Source organism: Xylona heveae, assembly GCF_001619985.1.
Source record: "Xylona heveae TC161 unplaced genomic scaffold L228scaffold_1, whole genome shotgun sequence".
In the NCBI taxonomy this organism is placed as follows: domain Eukaryota; kingdom Fungi; phylum Ascomycota; class Xylonomycetes; order Xylonales; family Xylonaceae; genus Xylona; species Xylona heveae.
Window position 1 is genome coordinate 1,474,230 of NW_017264193.1, and position 19,904 is coordinate 1,494,133.

The 19,904-nt window shown below is 49.2% G+C and overlaps 4 protein-coding genes across 4 annotated transcripts; 2 read left to right on the forward strand and 2 right to left on the reverse strand.

Moving 5' to 3' along the window:
* Positions 1-1,496: 1,496 nt before the first annotated feature.
* L228DRAFT_235436 (multicopper oxidase) lies at positions 1,497-3,734 on the reverse strand (the record flags this gene model as incomplete). Its single annotated transcript, XM_018330716.1, has 6 exons — positions 1,497-2,664; positions 2,720-2,833; positions 2,896-3,066; positions 3,124-3,183; positions 3,251-3,361; positions 3,424-3,734. The coding sequence occupies 6 exons, from the start codon at positions 3,732-3,734 to the stop codon at positions 1,497-1,499; spliced, it is 1,935 nt and encodes a 644-aa protein (XP_018191907.1).
* Positions 3,735-5,835: 2,101 nt separating this feature from the next.
* On the forward strand, positions 5,836-13,067 carry L228DRAFT_235437 (polyketide synthase; the record flags this gene model as incomplete). The annotated part of the gene is made up of 6 exons (XM_018330717.1): positions 5,836-6,122; positions 6,182-6,467; positions 6,524-9,949; positions 10,006-10,212; positions 10,264-12,948; positions 13,011-13,067. The coding sequence occupies 6 exons, from the start codon at positions 5,836-5,838 to the stop codon at positions 13,065-13,067; spliced, it is 6,948 nt and encodes a 2,315-aa protein (XP_018191908.1).
* Positions 13,068-13,734: 667 nt separating this feature from the next.
* Positions 13,735-16,299, forward strand: L228DRAFT_257808 (hypothetical protein). The gene is made up of 5 exons (XM_018334019.1): positions 13,735-13,809; positions 14,105-14,268; positions 14,607-14,888; positions 15,066-15,371; positions 15,531-16,299. Exons 2-5 carry the CDS (start codon positions 14,131-14,133, stop codon positions 16,071-16,073), a joined length of 1,269 nt encoding a protein of 422 aa, XP_018191909.1. The 5' UTR covers positions 13,735-13,809; positions 14,105-14,130; the 3' UTR covers positions 16,074-16,299.
* A 1,651-nt stretch (positions 16,300-17,950) lies between these two features.
* On the reverse strand, positions 17,951-19,214 carry L228DRAFT_242816 (hypothetical protein). Its single transcript, XM_018331541.1, has one exon. The coding sequence runs from the start codon at positions 18,782-18,784 to the stop codon at positions 18,248-18,250; it is 537 nt and encodes a 178-aa protein (XP_018191910.1). The 5' UTR covers positions 18,785-19,214; the 3' UTR covers positions 17,951-18,247.
* Positions 19,215-19,904: the final 690 nt, after the last annotated feature.

Below are 19,904 nucleotides of genomic sequence, written 5' to 3' on the forward strand. Positions count from 1 at the left end.
GCGGGGGCATGGGAGGATGAGTGGGAAACATAGAGGAAGAGCAGGCAGGGAATTGAGCTCCGGGGATCGGATAGCGTGGTTGGCGTGCGAGTGGCAACGATAGTTTTAGTTCGCACGTTGGTCGAAGTGGATCGACGGAAGCACACTCAAACATGTATAACGGTGGAGTCAAGTAGCGGAGAGTTGTTCGGGGAGAGCTAAATAAGCAGAATAGTATAGAGGAAGAGGGCCCTCAGTCTAGTGTGCAAAGCAGTCCGAAGGAGACACTTATATCGCGATTCATGCAATACTGTTAGGTAGGTTCTATAATATCATCCGAATATGTGTATCATCTCGGGCGGAAGAACCACAGTTATACATCTCCCGACCCTACCACAGAGGAACAATTGTCCTTTACCATGGGCTGCATGTATCATCATACCTTGGAGGACGCGAGTAGATGTTAGTTCAGACTAAGTTACTGGGTAAGAACTAGAGCTAGACAGTGACTAAGACGTAGCGAAAACTTGATCCCATCTTAGCTGGAAAGGTCCAAGTACGAGTCTGCACTCCATCCCATTTTTGTGGGTACGTCGTGCTGAAGTGTCCGAGTGTTTTAACGGTCTTCTTCGGGCACCGAAAGCCAGGATACGGTAGCGTGTTTTCAGCCCACCCAATTACCCTGTACTCCCCTTCCCCACGCCTCGTTACTCGTAGCCCACCCATATTAGGAAGGATGATCAATACCAGGTACCGACCATGTCGTATGAGAAAAATTCATGAACACGAACCGACATCTTTCAGCTTCGGGCCAAAGGAAAATTGAAAGGACCACTCATAAGTGCATTTGCATGTTGCAGTTGTTTTCCAAAACATGTACATGATCCCACTACCGCAATATTATGCGCACCCAAGTAACGCTTTAAAATCTATCATCAAGATTCTTCATTACAAGTCGATTGATAAACAAAAAATTCCATCCAGGGGAGCAGAATTTCAAATGTATAGGCCAGCATGCCCGTCTGTGAGACAAGATCACGATAAATAATATTAAAATGGAAATAAAATCAAATGTGACTATTAAACGAGTGGACGAGCGCAGAGGTAGCTATACAGTATCAAAATTAAATGGGCACTCAAAAAAGAAATAGAAAGGGCAAAAGCGAGCGCCGAAAAGGGCAAAGAGTATATACAGGAGAACAATCTCCCCATCCGCGAGATCAATGATGATGCCCTCTTAGGGCGAGGTCCCACCATCACCCACCTGTAAAGACGGCCGCCTGTGTTGCCAAGTCTCCGCAACACCAAGCATTGTATTAGTCCGACCTGGTGCTATAACAATCACCATCACTGCCTCATTGACTCCCTTCCGTCCTTGTAATTAGGTATTTTCTTTTTCGGGCTGATCCTGGGGTATCATGTTGACGAGACGACGATTGGCCTCCTGAACAAGAGAGAGGGAGAGAGAAAGAAAGAGAGTTGCTACCGCTGATGCCGTCATGGTTTGGAATCGTACTTCACTCGAAATCCAAGCCAGTCAAGCCCCGACGGTTTCGACGAGGATACGTGCCATTTGGACCATAAGTGACATTGTTTAGGCCGGGGAGTTCGTGACCAAACTGATCCACGCCATACTCTGGAGGAATTTCGGGCCAGGCATCAACGCCATCCATAATGACCATTCCCATACCAGCTGCCAGGTGGAGCTCAATGTGACAATGGAAGAACCATGCACCAGGATTTGTCACTTGGTACCGCATAACAATCCATGCAGGGCCGGCAAGCGACGTAACATATGTGTCCTTGTAATTGGGGTTCTCCAGGTTGAACAGATGTGGTACCTTGGAAATGGCGTCTGGAACAGAGCTATAGTTCCAAATGCCAGCTCCTGAACCGATAAGCCATGCCTTTGTGGAATGCTTGTGCAGCATGTGCGGGAACTCGATCGGCTCGCTAGCAAGAGCGCCAACTTGAGCAACGATATCGATCCACGATCCATTCTTCGTCCGAATAACTAGATTTTCATCAAAGGCCGCGGGGATATCGGGATTGTACAGCAAAGGTGTATCCTGTGTACGCCAGATTGGGTACATCGCCTTGCCCGTGAACGTGTATTCCCAGGCATTGTTCATTCGGCTAAGGTAGATGATGTACTCCGCATCGGCCGTCGGTGCGGGTGCGTCGACCTCAAACGGGGGCATGTGTTCATTATCCAGGATGGTAACGTTGGCCGTGACGTTGAGCCCACCGTAGTCAATGTAAGGCTTGCTCGACCCAATGTCGCTGCCGCCATTGTAAACGAGCGTTGAGAAGGACGAAATAAGTTGCGTCAAACCAGCATCAGCTACTCGGATGGTGTAGTTTCCAGGCTTTTTATCGAGTTTGATCAGAACAGAGTACCGCTCTCCAGCATACATGGTTATAACGTCGGTCTTGATCGGGTTAATGTAGCTGCCGTCTACTTCATAGACGTACATGGGATGTTCATCCACCTGAACATTAACAATCTTGAGGGTTGAAGCCATGATGAAGTTTAAGCTTGCCCATCCATCGGCAGCATCGACGTTGACGATTTCTGTCTCACCCTCAGAAGCAATGCAGCCTTCTTGCATGTGTTCTGGAATTTTGGAGGCATTCGAGTGGTACAAATAGTCTCCTTCTGTGGCGTGGACAAAGGGGAAGCATCTGCAACCAAATCAGTTATCACAAAGGACGCTTCGAATGAATGTCTCAGTCCTACCCCTTGTCATTGACTGTTCCTGGCGCTACAGCATAAGAAGTATATGGGCTGGTTTGATTGAGCAAATAGTCGAGGCTCGGGCAATAAACACTTCCTTTCCCGTTGACCAAGATGCTGTCCACACAACTATAGTACTCGTCAGCGAATATTCGCCAATTGCATCCGGCCAGGCTTACAATATACTAAGTGCGGAAGCGTTCTCGGCCGCGAGATACTGGCCTGACGTAAACTGAGTCCAATCTGACACCAGCAATGGCTCAGCATGATTCGCTGCCTTTTCCATTTGCTTAATCTCCTTTGTATCATTGCTGATCAACGAAAACGGCTTCTTCGTACCCGGCTTACGCCTATGTGTCTTCCTCAGCATTGCATCATGATCCGTGTTCAGCGGAACAGTAGCCTACCTGATGAAGAGCGAACCATACATCCCATCGAGAAGCTGCGCCTGTGCATGGGAATGATACCTGCCACATTTCAATTTTAGTTTTCTGAGTAGTCGGCAATGGATGATTGCAGAAGCAAGAGACAAACCAGTATTGCCCGGCAGGGTAAGCCTTAAATCGGTATATGAAGCTCTCGCCCACGGGAATGGGCTTCTGCGTGAGGCCGGGTACACCATCGGACCATTGAGTACCAAACATGCTATGGCAAGCGTCAGTAGGCAGGCAAAACTCGTTTGATTGATGGGAATATGCAAGTCTTACTAGAGTCCATGCCAATGTACAGTGGTGTTCCAGGGCAGTTCGTTGTGGACCGTAATCTGCCAGCTTATCAGTTTCATGTTTGGCGTTGCCCTTGCTTGGTTTGTTGCACCAACCTCCACGTCATCATCCTCGTCAAACACCAAATTTGGGGATGGGAATTGACCATTGGTCAGAACGCTCTCTCGTGATTGTCCATTGGGAGCATATTGTTCCCAAGTAAAGGTGAGATCGTGCTTCACCAGCCGGGCTTGAGCAGTATTGGTGAAGGAGAGAGCGCAAAGCACAAAACACAAAAGGGTGAGGGAAAACATGCCGAAAAACACAAAAGAATGTGCTCCCTGTAAAACGAATGTGCACTTGCAGAAGACAAAGGCTGAAAGAGAAGGCTGGCTTCAAGGGGAAGAAATATAAGAAGTCCGAAGAACCTGGTCGCTTGCAGCAGGTCCAAAATCGATTCCACGCTCGCCACCACCTCCTCGTCCATGGTGCTCCACTCAAGCCCCCTTCGGAAGCATTGTGGAGCGTGACTTGTTAATAGCTCTCGTGAAACGGAGCGACGAATAGAAGCATGGACTAAGGCCAATTATTCCCATCTCGTGTCTTCGTTGGCTGCCCGCTCGATCGCCACATTCTGCCGGGAGCTTCCAAGGGAAAACTGGGTCGAAGACAGCATATCCTCGGAAAGAGTAGACCGGAATGGCTAAACTTGGTGCCTGCTGGCTAATGTGAGAGCTGATGCAGGTCAGGTCCAGCGTATTTCGGACCTGGAGAACTGTCGCTGTCCGATGAGTGACGAGCCGAGCGAAGAGACGGCAAGTCTAAGTGTAGATCGACGGGAGGATGTAGCATTGGGAGCTAATCCAGCCCATGCATTTGCCGCTAGAGAAGTCGGGACGAGCCCCACATCGTCGAGAGGACCGAAATATCGTCCTCGATATTGTCTGCATTTCGGCTATTTAACATCAGGAAATGCACGTGTAACATGTCGTGCGACGACGACGGCCAATTAGCACCTCCTCTTCTACGCTTTGATCCGGGAAAAGGATCGTGAACAGTGCTGAACTTGGTACTAGACAAGCGGAGTGGCGGTGATGAGGCCCACACATATAGTACAGTAAGATATAGTACACCCAGTACAGATAAGTGTACCTGAGCGTCGAGAAGGTGGTGGTGGTTGTCCTTCTTGTTTGGTCTCGGGAACTTCGGGGTCTCGGGAAGCCAAATGGAGACGAACAGGGATGATGATCCCATTCCCGTGAGACTTTTCCTATGTAGGAAGGACCCTTGGCAAGATCCTCGGATCATTATTGATCCTTCCCGGACGCGCTACTGAATCTCACGCCCTGTCGACGACGGACAAAACCACTAACTCGGTCAACAGCATGTTCAGCGAAGATTGAATCGATCAATTTCCGGGGAAAGCTTACTGGGCTGGCCGCTCTCATTCTACCCAGCGTAGCATTCGTATTTGAAATCCTCTCATACAGTGGATGCTCAAAAGGACAAATTGACCTGGCTGAGGTTGGAGGTACAAGAGCATCTTCTCCACACTATATTCAGGTACTGATTGTGCTAGCGCATATATGTATACGAATTATGACGGGGTATTTAGTTTCCGAAAGGGAGAAGGGGAAAAATAAATCACACTCTTTCCGGACGGTTGCATTCAGCCACGTGAAGTGAGAAGCAGTCATGACGCGAGGATTTCTGTGACAATTGACAATTGACAGGTTAAGAAGTCTCATCAATCATGCTTCATTACAACATTAAGGAATCTTAGCTTGGCATCAGAAGCTTGATTAATTTCAATGGCGCCTGGTAATACCATGGTAAGCCCTAGCCCAATGATTGCGGGATACCCCTGTTGGTTGGAGATTATGCACATTTTCGGATACCGATAGCTTTCACACGCGACAACCACAGCTTAATGCACAAGCGAAAGCAAGATCCACCAGAAGATCTTGGATATGCTCACTCTATATCGAACCAATCTCTAGGTTCCAAATGGAATTTGGCCAAGGCCATCCGGGGCAACGGCCCCAAGATATTCGCGCTAGCTCAACCCCGAATGATAGCTTATTGAATCATCGGTCTTGGTCCCAGGATGAAACCCTGATAGGATTATTGTTTGCTCTTCCTTTCAGCCGTATACGATGGTTCCCACCTTCAGCTGAGTATCGCACTCCGCCAAAGCGGTTCGGAGGATCCGTTTCGGGAACTTTACGAGGTTGAACAGTATCACCGGTGGTGATTCGCCAGGGGAGCACAAGATAGCAGACTGGAGCCACAGTATATAGGGCCCTTGATCCATTCATCTTTTCGTGGTTCTGCAGGGCAACTCCTCTTCTTCTCTCCGATAATCATCCTCCAGCCTGGCTTGATATTTCTTGCTCTTAGGCAAAGTTCTTCACCATGGTCCAGCACATTCAGATTTATCTCTTTGGAGATCAGACCTATGACTCCAACTCAAGGCTGGGTTCTCTCTTGCGTTCACACAAGAATCCTATCTTGACGGCCTTTTTGGAACGAGCCTTTCATGTCCTCAGAGCTGAGATAGGCCGGCTGTCCCTCCGGGAGAGGGAGGCTTTCCCTCGATTTTCTAGCATTGCCGACCTTTTGACCAGGCAGCGTGAGGGTAACTTGAGCCCGGCGCTCGAGAAAGCTCTTACGTGTATATACCAGCTGGCTTACTTTATCAGGTGATTGGTTTCTTATACTGTATCTACGGCCTGTTTCCATTTACTAAATCTTCATAAAGTCAGCATGGCGACAAAGCATATCCTGTTGCGTCTGAGACGTACATGATCGGCTTATGCACAGGCACACTTGCTGCTGCTGCAATTAGCTCTTGCCGCACCCTCTCCGAACTTTTGTTGGCCGCTGTGCAAACGGTTGTGGTTGCCTTTCGTGCTGGTCTCTGCACCGTTGATCTTCGTAATCGGATCGAACCGTCCATCACAGAGGCCCGCTCATGGTCGATGGTTGTCCCTGGTATCAAGTCTGACCAGGCCTCCCAAGCAATCAAAGACTTCTGCGAATCTCAAGTATGTCTTGTTTAGTTTAGTCACCGTCCAGGATATTGAACTAACTTTATCTTCAGTCCATTCCATTTACATCCCAACCCTACATTAGCGCGCATGGAACCGAATCCTTGACGATTAGCGGCCCTCCTGGTACTCTTCAGGAGCTTCGAAATACCCCTACTTTTTCAAAACTCAATGCTATCAAAATCCCTATCTACGCCCCATACCATGCTGCGCACCTTTTTAGCAAGACAGACATTGAGTCGATTCTGGAAACAACCACTGCTGAGTCATGGTCTTCGTTCACTGCCAATATTCCTGTCATCTCGAGCGCAACCGGCAAACAAATCTGGGCAGGCAACTTTAGATCTCTTCTCCAAGAAGCTCTCGCCGAAATCCTCATCGAGCCGATGCGATGGGACAAAATCAACCAGGAATTTGCAGCAGTTCTACGGTCCAGCGGGGCCTCTCAATTCAAGGTCATCCCGATCGCGACAACTGCTGAGCAGTCTCTCTACTCGACCCTCAAGCAGGTCGCCCAGTCAAGCCCTGAGCCTAGCCCGACTGAGGCCCCCAGCGTTGTGCCGGAGTTTCCCACTGGGCGTCCGGATCAGTCCAAAATTGCTATCATCGGCATGTCTGGAAGGTTCCCCGATGCTTCGAGTCCTGCGGCTTATTGGGACCTGCTGTATCAAGGCCTTGATGTGCACAAGGAAGTTCCATTGAAGCACTGGGACATCAAGACTCACGTTGATCCCACCGGCAAGAAGAAGAATACAAGTGCTATGCCCTATGGATGCTGGCTGGAGAATCCTGGCTTTTTCGATGCTCGCTTCTTCAACATGTCGCCTCGTGAGGCGCCTCAGGTCGACCCAGCACAGCGGATTGCGCTCCTCACTGCATATGAAGCTATTGAGCAGGCCGGTCTTGTCCCGGATGCTACTCCCTCGACGCAAAAGGATCGTGTTGGTATCTTTTATGGCGTGACCAGCAATGACTGGATGGAAACAAACAGCGCACAAGATATTGATACATATTTCATTCCTGGCGGCAATCGCGCATTCATTCCAGGTCGCATCAACTACTGCTTCAAGTTCAGCGGTCCCAGTTATAGTGTTGATACTGCATGCTCGTCGAGTCTTGCCGCCATCCATGTCGCCTGCAATTCTCTGTGGCGAGGTGATGTCGACACCGCCATTGCCGGTGGAACGAACGTCCTCACCAACCCCGACATGACTGCTGGTCTGGATAAGGGACACTTCCTTTCGAGAACGGGTAACTGCAAGACCTTTGATGATGGTGCTGATGGCTACTGTCGTGGAGAAGGTGTCGGCACTGTGATCATGAAGCGTCTCGAGGATGCTTTGCTCGACAATGATCCTATCCAGGCGGTCATTCTTGGCGCTGCAACTAACCATTCAGCTGAGGCTGAATCCATTACACGTCCACACGTTGGCGCACAGCGAGCTATTTTTGAAAAAATTCTCAGCACAGCAGGCTTGGACCCTTACAATATCAGCTATGTCGAGATGCACGGAACCGGCACCCAAGCCGGCGATGCAGGAGAAATGTCATCTGTCCTCGAAACCTTTGCTCCTGGCGCAGCTCGTCAGAAGCGTCGAAGCGACCAGCCATTGTATCTGGGATCTGCCAAAGCTAACATCGGACACGGTGAGGCAGTATCTGGAGTCAGCAGTCTTGCCAAAGTGCTGCTGATGATGCAGAAGAATATCATACCGCCCCACTGTGGAATCAAGACCAAGATTAACCACAAGTTCCCGACCGACTTTGACGAGCGCAATGTTCACATCGCTTCGGCGCCCACTCCTTGGCCCCGGGCTGAAGGCGAAGTGCGCCATGTTTTCCTCAACAATTTCAGTGCTGCTGGTGGTAACACTGCGCTGTTGCTTGAAGATGCGCCGGAGCAGATCCCAAGCACCGAACATGACCCTCGTTCAACTCATCTGGTCACAATCTCGGCCAAGTGTGCAGCATCGCTCAAGGGAAACCTCAAGGCAATGCTCGAATACCTTGGCAGCGTCCATGAAAACCATTTTTCTTTGTCTCGCCTGTCTTACACTACAACTGCCCGCCGAATTCATCACGCACACCGAGTCATTGTTCATGGTGCCGATATTCTCGAGGTTAAGTCTAACCTTGAAGGTGCTATTGCACGCGAGGAAGGGATGAACAGGGCGAAGTCGGCACCCAAGGTTGCTTTCACTTTTACTGGCCAAGGTGCGCAGTATCCTGGAATGGGCAAGCAGCTTTTCGAGGCATTTTCTCAGTTCCGCTCTGATATTCGACGATTTGACCAACTGGGTCAAAGTCAAGGCTTCCCCAGCATTCAGCCCATTTTCACTGCTACTGGTGGCGATATTGGCGATTATACCCCGCTTGTTGTCCAGCTTGCAAATGTCTGCATGCAAATGGCCCTTACTCGATTGTGGGCTTCATGGGGCATCACACCAACTGCCGTGGTCGGTCACAGTCTCGGTGAATATGCTGCGCTCAACGCCGCTGGGGTCTTGACCGAATCGGACACGATCTACCTGGTTGGAAAGCGGGCGCAGCTACTCCAGGAACAATGCAAGCGTGGTACTCATTCTATGCTTGCCATTCTTGCATCGCTGGCGAAGATTGACAGCATTTTGGCCGGAAAGAAGTATGAGGTTGCTTGCATCAACGGACCGGAGGAAACGGTTCTTAGCGGACCGAACGAGGAAATTCGCGCCGTTCAGGAAGCTTTGTCAGAGCACAAGCTGAAGATGACTACACTCAAGGTCCCCTACGCATTCCACTCTTCTCAAGTCGAGCCGATCTTGAGTACTTTTGAGAAGGCAGCTGCCGGTATCACTTTCCACAAACCAACCGTGCCAGTTATCTGTCCTCTCTTTGGCAACGTCGTCTCGGAAGCGGGCACATTTGGTCCAAAATACCTAAGCCGCCACTGCAGAGAGCCTGTCAACTTCCTTGATTCGCTCCGGTCTGCTCAACAAAGCAAGGTGCTTACTGACAAGCACATTGCCATTGAAATTGGACCTCACCCTTACATGTCCAAGATGGTTAAGGCTACGCTTGGCCCGCAGACAAGCACCCTGCATATGATGCAACGCAACAAGGATACTTGGACTATCTTGACGCAAGCTCTGTCCACTCTCTATGTAGCTGGTACTGAGATTCGCTGGTCTGAATATCATCGCGATTTCAAGTCGGCTCACAAGGTCCTTCGACTACCCGCATACAGCTGGGACCTCAAGGACTACTGGATCCAGTATGTCAACGACTGGTCTGTACGCAAAGGGGACCCAATTCCCACTGCCCAGGCTGCTCTTCCGGAACCTGTCGTACCCAAGCTCGAGTCCACGACCATTCATAGACTTGTTGAGGAGAACAAGGAAGGCTTTACGGTCAAGCTCGTTGTGGAGTCTGACATCTCTCGCGCCGACCTTAGCCCCCTTGTTCAAGGCCATGTTGTCGATGGAATTCCTCTCTGTACTCCGGTAAGTAGTTGTGATTTATAATTTCCTGTCAGATCTTCGACTAACATGGCGTTTAGTCGGTGTACGCTGACATTGCGCTCACGCTTGGTAAATACCTTGTGGATCGTTATCAGCCCGACATGAAGGAAAGACTCGTTGATGTCTCAGATATGACCATCGAGAAGGCTTTGATTGCCAAGGGAACGGGACCTCAGCTACTTCGAACATCTGTGGAAGTTGACTGGCTCAATAAGAGCGCCAATGTTAGATTTTACAGTGTCAATGTGAGCCATCCTGCGATTTAATCCTCTGAAATGATACTGACCAGGAGATAGGAGAAGGGTGAGAGACCGGCAACCCACTCTAAATGCGTCATTCGATGGGTCGACAACTCGCAACATCATGTACTTGAACGCAAAGGGGCAGAGATCAAAGCCCGGTTCGATAGTTTGCGCCAGGGAGTTTCATCTGGCAAGACGTCCCGGTTCAATCGAGCCATGGCGTACAAGATGGTCAAGACATTGGCAGATTTCCCTGAGGACTACAAGGCGATTGATGAAGTCATTATGGACAGTGGCCTCCTGGAAGCCTCTAGTCGCATCAACTTCTCCGGTTGTAAAAAGGGAGGAGACTATAACACCAACCCTGCCTATATTGATGGTCTCACCCAATCTGGAGGATTTGTCATGAATGCGAATGATGGTGCTGATCTTGATAACGAGGTCTTCATCAACCATGGTTGGAAGTCATTCCAGATCTTCCAAGATATCTCCGCTGACAAGATCTACAATACTCATGTGCGGATGCACCCTGGCGAGTCGAACACGTATGTGGGAGACGTCGTGGTCATGGAGGGCGACAACATTGCCGCTAGTTTCCGTGGCATCGTCCTTCAAGGCGTTCCTCGTCGTGTTCTTAGCTTCATCCTCAACATGGAAGCTGGCAGAAGGCCACAAAGGCAGGCAGTCGGACAGGCCGGTGCTAAACCCGCCGCTAAGGCACCAGCTGCGAAGGCTCCTGCTCCTGTATCTGCTCCAGTTGCTAAAGCTCCTGTGGCATCTGTCCCCGTCGCTGCGCCAGTGACACCTATTGCTGCGCCGATTGCGGTGCCCACCTCGCAGCCAAGTGAGCCAAGCAAGGTTGGACCGGCGCTTCAGATTATCTCGGAAGAAAGTGGTGTCGCCGTCGAGGACCTGACCGATGAGAGCGTCTTTGCCGATATGGGAGTTGACTCTCTTCTCTCACTCACCATTGGCAGCAGGTTCCGCGAGGAACTTGATCTGGACTTGGAAGTAGAGTCTATGTTCACTCAATTTCCTACAGTGAAGGATCTCAAAGACCATCTGGCTCCCGCTGGAAACGCGGCGCCTGCGTCCGCGCCTGTATCGGTAGCCGCGGTGGCTCCAGTCGTTACTGCACCTCCGGTACAGCCTTCTCCTGTGTCTGTTCCTGTAGCCGCTCCTGTCGCTGCTTCTCCAATTCAAGACAGCAAAGCTTTGGAGAAGTACGAGACTGCGTTGCAGGTTATTTCAGAGGAGAGTGGTGTTGCCGTTGCAGATCTGACTGATGATAGCGTCTTCACCGACATGGGCATTGACTCTCTTCTCACGCTGGTTATTACAGGTAGATTTCGCGAAGAGCTTGACTTGGATGTTCAAGTCGAGGCTCTTTTCACCGAATATCCCACTGTCAAGGACCTGAAAGACTTCCTGGTGCCTTCTGGCGAAACAAAGCCTGTCGAAACAGCTCCAGCTGCGTCTCTCACCCCTGTCGCAACTCCTGCGCCAATTTCTGCGCCGGTGGCACCCTTTGCCCCGGTAGCTCCAGTGGCTCCTATCGCAGCGGCAACCCCCGTTTTCAAACCGGCTCCGGTCCCTACAATCGCAGTTTCTGTTGATAGTAAGGCCCAGGAGAATTACCAAGCTGCGATAGAGATTATCTCTGAAGAGAGCGGAGTTGCCGTCGATGATCTTACTGATGACAGTGTCTTTGCCGATATGGGTATTGATTCACTGCTCACTCTAGTCATTACAAGCAGATTCCGAGAGGAATTAGATCTCGATATCCAAGTGGAGGCACTGTTTACTGAGTACCCTACTGTGAAGGATCTCAAGGACTGGCTGACAGGTGGCGCTTCTCTCAACGATGCAGCAGCTGACGACTCGGATTCGACATCTTCTAGCGGGCAGTCAAACAACAATGACCGCACTGCTACTCCATTGTCAGACGTCTCCTATAGTGGCGATTACATTGCCAAGGGCCTGAAGCCACCCGTCCAATCCACTACCTCTGTAGTCCTCCAGGGCCTCCCGAAGAATACCTTGAAAACTCTTTTTCTCTTCCCGGATGGATGCGGCTCTGCTCACTCCTACGCAGCCCTTCCTCGCGTCAGTACGGATATCTGCGTGATCGGCCTCAATTCTCCTTATATGAAGAACCCCAAGGAGATGTCGCAGTACAACGTGCACGAGATAATCGAGAGCTATCTTACCGAGATTCGCCGTCGCCAGCCAAGTGGACCATATCACCTCGGCGGTTGGTCCGCTGGAGGCATCTACGCTTTCCGCGCTGCATCTCAGTTGATTAATCAGGGTGAGGAAGTTCAAAGTCTGGTTTTGATTGATTCGCCCGTCCCCAAGGGTCTAGACAGACTACCTCAGCACTTCTACGATCACTGCAGCAAGATCGGTCTTTTTGGCCAGGCCGTTGGAGCCTCCCCGGCCAACCCGCCCGAATGGCTTATTCCTCACTTCAATGCGACCATTGATGTCCTTCACGATTACTGGGCGGAACCACTCCCTGCTGGCACTGCCCCAAAGACATCCATCATCTGGGCCTGCGAGAGCGTCATGGATGGCATAAATTTTGTCAAGCCAGCGCCTCACCCTGATGATACTGAGGGAATGAAATTCCTAACGGAGAAGCGTGCCGACTTTTCCCCGTGCGGCTGGGAAGACTTCTTCCCCGACAGGGAGATTACGGTGGAGAAGGCTGAGGGTGCCACGCACTTTTCAATGATGGTAAGTCACAACCTCGAGACATAGGACGACTGTATTCCATTCGCTGACTGGCCAACTTTCAGAGGGACTCTTTTGCACCTAAGCTATCTGCCTTTATCGAGCGTGCTATGACTGTTTAAATTATTTGATGATGAATTTGATGATGAAACACAAACTACGGAGAAGAGGGTGATCACTATTGATTTGATAGACATGACTGGTCCTGAGGGATTTTCTTTGTTGATATATTTCTTTTGTACGATTTAATACTGTTTTTGGTCCTTTACTTTTCTGTTTGATGTTCCCGAGTATACTATAGACTGGAATTATCTTGACAACATAGGGTTATAACAATTTATGCTTTAGTTTTGTAAGAATTAATATAACTTTCCTTTTTATTCTAGAATTCCGAATGATCAGATCAACGTTGGAACCTCTTCATTCAGACTACACTGCAAGGCAACTGGGAAATATGAACCCTCGAGTAACTTATCAGGCAACAACCCTTAGAGTAGTGGGTTGAACTTCATTCACAAATGTCATACACGCAATACGAAAGACAACCGTATGGGTTGTTGGTAAAAGAATGTATGGATCTATTCCTCCGTCACTTCCGACCAAAGCTTCGGGCTCCGAATTGGTGATCTGACGCCCTGGGAGGTGCTCGGCGAAAGGCTGAGATTTAGTTTCGGAGGCGCTAACAGTGACTTGTCCTGGTGCGGTCAAATAATGTACTCCTCACGTGCCGGGACGCGATTTGACAGCTGCGACACCAAAGAAGGTCAAGTCATTTGTTTCAACAGACATAGTGCTTTGGCATTGTTTAATTTGCCTTCATTTGAGTCGAATTCCATGAAGAGGCAATTGATCGAAACTCTATAGGTGTGTATACAAAGTGTGCTCTAGTTGATGATAGTCCTTTCATTTTGTTCAATAGTTTTGCTTTTATACGCTACACTACGTTTTGCGGTATTACTCTAAGCTCTCCTCTACTTTTGGGTGTTATTCCAGCCGTTTATTTATGCTTTTGTATACAACAGTGTATGGAATTTAGTTCCTGAAAGTCCTTCAATCATATCTATTACTCTGATTGCGTCGCCGTCTTGTATTGGATTTCGGCAGTGCTTTTTGTTATATTCTACTAGCATAACTGACATTGCCCCTGATCAACTTCTAGGGGGACGAGATTTCGTTATGTTTTGAATGTTTGATCATCTTCAATCCGAAAGAAATAAAACTATGGCTGCCCGAGTATCGCAGCCTCGCATCGAATATGTCGCTGTCCCTGGATATTTTCTTCAGGACGAAACGAAGACTGACGCGTCGTCGTTTGATTGCTGGGTATGTATGCTTCTGGGAAATGCGCCAACTAATTCTATTTATCCCCTCTTCTTTCTCTCTTTTTTTTTGGTTTGGGCCTGGGAAATACCGTTACTTCCCCTTCAATTTTTTTATTTAGTCCGGATTATATTCAACGTTCTGGACTCAATATAAGACCGAGAAGCCAGAAGCATTCCCTTTTTGCCAAAAAAGGGGGGATATTTTACTTCTCGCAGTCTGAGAGGAGATCGTCATGGCGAAATACACACGTGTCTGCATTTTCCATTATTTCAACGCATTAGAGTAGTATATTAATCTCAGAAGTTGAACTAATCGTTTGTCACATATCTGTCAATTAGACAGCTCCAAATTTCGGCCTCGTTCCCAGACCATATGACTCTGACGCAACCATTGATCCGGACCACACAAGGACGACGCAATGGGTGCGATTCGCGCATCATATCCGCACTCTGAACAGACTGGAGCTTGAGCGCGAAAAGCAAGCGGCCGGCGCGACCGGAAACGACACTGTCCTACCGAATGTCCCCGTCAAATACAGGTATAAAGTCCTTTTTCTCGGACGCCATGGCGAAGGGTATCATAATGCTGCAGAGGCAAAATATGGAAAGGAAGCATGGGATGTGAGTTATTTCTATTTTATCGCTCTCCTTCTCTGGTCCGGCTGGCGCGCATTCTCACTAGTTATTTTACTTGTGGATGTTCTCTTGTTTCCTTACAATTGTGCGCCGCAATTTATGCTGTTCCTCCAAACAAGTAATCAACTTCTTCATAACCAACGTTAATCTCAAACTCTGTAGAATTACTGGTCCCTCCTCCCCGGGGACTCCACGTCCTATTGGGTCGATTCAGAGCTATCACCCAAAGGCATCCAGCAGGCGCTAGCTGCGAACAAAGCATGGGCGCAGCAATTTCATCAGGGACTTCCAGTGCCGCAGATATTTTATACGAGTCCGCATGTACGCTGTTTGCGCACAGCCCATTTTACATTCAGTGGGCTGCAGATTCCACTTTCTACAACAGATCCTGAAGCCCTGGCAACCTTGTCGGCGACGGAAAGGCAGACCAATTGGGGAACGCTGAAGCTGGAGTTGAAAGTAAAAGAAGTATGTCTTCACGTTACCCTGGATCACCCACAGGACTACGGGATCATGATATACCCCGTAGCTTTCCAATTTTCTTAAGAGAGAGAGAGAGAGAGAGAGAGAGAGAGAGAGAGAGAGAGAGAGAGAGCTTGCTAACACCTACGTAACAACGCTTTGCAGCTCCTGAGAGAAGTGATATCCCCACATACATGCGACCAGCGCTCCTCCAAAACGCACATTCTCTCATTATTCTCTTCCCCTTCCATTTCCTCCTCTTCTTCTCCGCCCACTGTTACAGACTCCTCATCCGAACCACCGCCGATAGTCACCATTGACGACGCTACTTTCGCCGAGCACGATCCGTACTGGTCACCTTCATTTCACGAGACAAACGACATGGTCCAGACGAGACTACGTGTGGCGTTTGATGAGATTTTCGAGCGGGAGCGACCACCGTATCCTGCTTCAGTCCCGGCATCTACCTCGTCCTATTCCTCTCCTTCTCCTGCTTCTTTCAATCCCGACAAAATTGGAGACAAATTGGGACCAGACCATTTCAATGAAATGGCACAGTCCGAACTGGGGCTTGGCCGAGATTTTATTTCGCTGACGATGCATTCGGGCGCCATCCGGAACACGCTTGCACTTCTGGGACATCGGCCTTTTCATCTCTGGTCATGCGGGATGATTCCGGCCGTTGTGCGCGTGGGCTACCATTACTGATCGAGCTCTGTCGATTTTTCCTTCAAATGTCGTATATTATTTCACATCCATGATGCACAAGCTGTATCCACCTCATATTCCGCAATCTCTGCTACACTACGTACTATCAACAAAAACTGCACATGGCAATATACATCTCACCTTCTTTCGGAACGCTAGACTGTTAGAAAAGCGACAAAACCTTAGAAAAGGGGAGGGTATTTGACATCTTTATATCAATACAGCTATATAACTATGAATATACATTTATACTTATGTGGATTACAGGTTCAATATAGCGCAAAGTGCATATTAAGCAGTGAGCTTTCTTGCACCGATAGATGGCATACACGACCAAGGTAGTTTCAACAATACCATCATCCATCAATAGAAAAGACAAGGTAAACAGACAACTTCGCAGGGAAGATTTTTAATCCTTTGCGCTGCTTGCTATACATGCACCACTGGATGCACAGGCAGCATAAACTATGCATCTGACATTGCGCAAGGTACAACGCAGCACAAGACAGCCTTATGCAAAATGTATAGTAAATTATGTTAAGCATATAAGTAGTGTAGCTCAACTAGAGGAAACAATGACAGATAGGGGCATCCTTGCGGCGGAAAATTGTCCGCCACGCCACTTGCGTCAGCCTACAGACTTTTGCCTGGGGGATGCGTACTGTCAGGTATTTCAATACCACTGGCATCATGACAAGGTTCCCGCAGTGACCCAGTGACCCTCTTCTTGTTCGCTTCGCCAGGAGGCCCAGCGACAGTTACTAATTGCAGCTTGCGGAGGTGAGAAGCTGAACCAGCGGTGGCAAAAGTTGGAAATCTGTTACTTGGTTGCCTTTTCGTTCGACGCCATAAAACTTTGTAGGCGATGCCGATGTGCTGCATTAGAAAGAATAAAACTGGCGCGATCATGCGGACGAGCCGATCGGCTCATGTCAGGAGGTAGAATGTCAGAGTGCTCAAGGCACATTTCCAATCTGAGGGACGTGACAGCGCCTCTAAGTCGAAAATGGAACGCTAGACAGGCGTTCCCGATCCCGGGGATTCTAAGACAGACAAACTCCACATCAAAGAAGGAAAGGCCACATATATACCTGTTCATGCACTGCATGATTTTCCAACCACTGTGTCCATCCCAATATTTCTACAAGACAGCTGAGACACCGGCAAGCAAACCATTAATGGCTGGCTGAACCAAGAACGGGATGGGTTGCGAGGCGCCCGCCACATAGGTAAGTGAGCAGCTGAGTGGCACAAATTGGATGCGTACTGACAGTCTTCGTATTTCGTTATGTGTCGCCCAGTACAGAGACCATGGAAAATGAGCGGCGGAGTCTCTTCCGGGGCCATGTTTTGGTGAGTACTCTTCCAATGTCTCAAGCCAGAAGTAGAGACTGATGTGAGAATGTTCTCCTTCTCGGGTGCAGCACAGAGGCCTGACGGCCGATTTCAGAAATCCATGCTCAAGGGACGCATATGCAAGCTTGACGTGACAAGGTTGCCATAGACAGTCCCGATTCAAATGAATGATTGTCACCGACATTGACATGTCAGACCGAGTTTGGCGAGACGGGGATAAACCATTCATACGTGCGTGGGGATGTGGTCGCCTCTGAAGTCAAAAAGATCTACGGAGGACCCTGCGCATCTTCATTAGAAATGGCGTCGTTGTCTTGAACTTAATCTCGATCGATCTGGCGTTAGCTTCCGGCTGGGCAGGTTGTTGGTCGAAAGGTTCATCCCTGGAGTGTCTGTAAAATGAGTCAGTGTGCATGCCCTCTTTGTATGATAGCGGTCCAACATGAAACACCAGTATCCTTGGAATGTCAACATGCATTTAGCAGCGATGACCTGGCGGTGAAGAACCGGGTCACCGCACAACGATCATGCAATATGATTATGTCGCAGGTGCAATGACGACACAGCAGCAAAAAAAAAGGCAAAATGACAAAAGCAGTAATGCAAGATCCTACATCTATAAAAGATGCAAGATGAACACCGTAAAAGTCTGAAATGCAATAAATGCACATTGCATCTACAGCAATGCAAGAAATAGTCGAAGTCGATCCCCGAAGAGCTCCTGAGCTGATTCACACCATTCAGTACTCACACCGTGCTCCAGGAAGGTTAGCAAAATGCGCAGAGAGTGAAATTGCCATGCGACAGAGAGAGAGAGGTTAGCCATGCGGGTGTACCAGGTCGTTGGAACAGAACATCATTGTCCCCACCGCCATTCCGGGGAGGCCCGATAGCGGTATGGGGACACGGAGTAGACTTGTGGGGTGGTGTCGCATGACGCGCCCAACGTAAGACTCAAAAGTTACAGCCTTGCCTGCAACGTGTTTCAGCTTGCGTTGCCCTATCATTCCTGTCTCGCTGACATCTAATCGGTCCTCTCGTAAAGTAAAACAGCCGAGCGCAAGTTGATAAGGCCCGCAAGGAATCGTACAAGTAGAAAGACGATTGATTCGGGGGGAAAAAGATGTCGGAGACTTGGTCCATCCCAGAATTAGGAATAGAATGAGTGCTCGTTCCCATGTGTCAAGTAAAAATGTGCTCAAACCACCAATAAAGATGAACGCACGGACCTGTCTCACGTGAGCGACGTGGAGTTGAGCGAGGAGCACCACAGCGAAGAATAGAGAAGAAGCTGGCACCAGACAGGCGACCAGGAACTTTTGCAGCGGAGTGATTGGGTCGTGGAGCGCTGGCATTCATCGACTAGAAAAACAAAAGTTGATTTTTAATGAAACAACTCAATGAACAGCCACTTTGAGGGGGAACAAACTATATGCTGTTATAGGTTTGATTCAAATGCCTGGTAGGATCGCACAGCGACTTTCATTGCTCGCGCCCGTGGCCAACATAACACCTCATCCTAGCCTAGCCATCGACACAGTATTTCAATATTCCTCTGCTCAAATACCTTGTACAATGCACTAGAGGAGCATCCGAAGAGCATTTGCTAAATGAAGCCATTTGTCTGCGGCGGATGATTGTCACCAATGAATTATGAGATTGAAAAGGTAGATTCGACACTTGGGGCACAGACAGCCCAAAAAAGGTTAAATCGTCAGAATTATTGGCCCTTGCTCTTCAGATGTGGTTGGGCCCGAGATAACGCACAAATGTCGAGAGCATTTAGCTCGCTGTTTGTTAAGGAAAAAAATAAAATAAAATAAAGTACGAGGCAGAAAAATACCGCGGAGATGGGTAAGCAAGAGCAGCTAAGCCCGTTGCCGACAGGGAAAGCTTTTCTCCGGCAACGAGTCAGTTCAGCAGGGTCAATATGGGCTAAGGTTTTTGTTGATCAGCTCGGAAGGCCCCCTGCCTCCGATGGGAAAGCCCTAATCGAATCAACTAGCAGGAAAAGGTGCATGCATATTTGTATGCATCACCACGTTCCGTGATATACCGATGCATTGCTGTGCCACCACCCAGCGTTAGCTCCGTACGGTACCTAGCTGCACAGTACCAGTGTACAATACAGCCTCTGGTTCCGTCCTTGGTTGATGTTGGCCGAGGAAAACGAGCCATCCTGAGAATCTCCAGGCCTGGTTGGCCCAGGCGTCGATATGCGCAAGACAGTGGCCTCAGATGGAGCTAAATGCAAGTACCGAAACAAAACTATGTAATTGTTCCAAAGCCTCGACGTCCTCTCTGACCGGATGTAGAAAAGACGATCGGAGTTTCGGAAAGGAATAGCCCGGCCAGAAAAGCCCAGGGGGCCATGAGGCAAAGACGGGAGAGCTATCTCCGCACCACGCCACTGGGACCGAGTCCTAGTAGCTGAAGCCAATGGTTCCGGAGAAATCGAGACGGCCCGAGGAGATG

Coding starts and splice junctions, on each gene's coding strand:
- L228DRAFT_257808 (XM_018334019.1), top strand. CDS start 14,131: ATGTTTGATCATCTTCAATCCGAAAGAAATAAAACTATGGCTGCCCGA. Junction 14,269..14,606: donor CGTCGTCGTTTGATTGCTGG/GTATGTATGCTT, acceptor TCTGTCAATTAG/ACAGCTCCAAATTTCGGCCT. Junction 15,372..15,530: donor TGGAGTTGAAAGTAAAAGAA/GTATGTCTTCAC, acceptor AACGCTTTGCAG/CTCCTGAGAGAAGTGATATC.
- L228DRAFT_242816 (XM_018331541.1), bottom strand. CDS start 18,784: ATGCCAGCGCTCCACGACCCAATCACTCCGCTGCAAAAGTTCCTGGTC.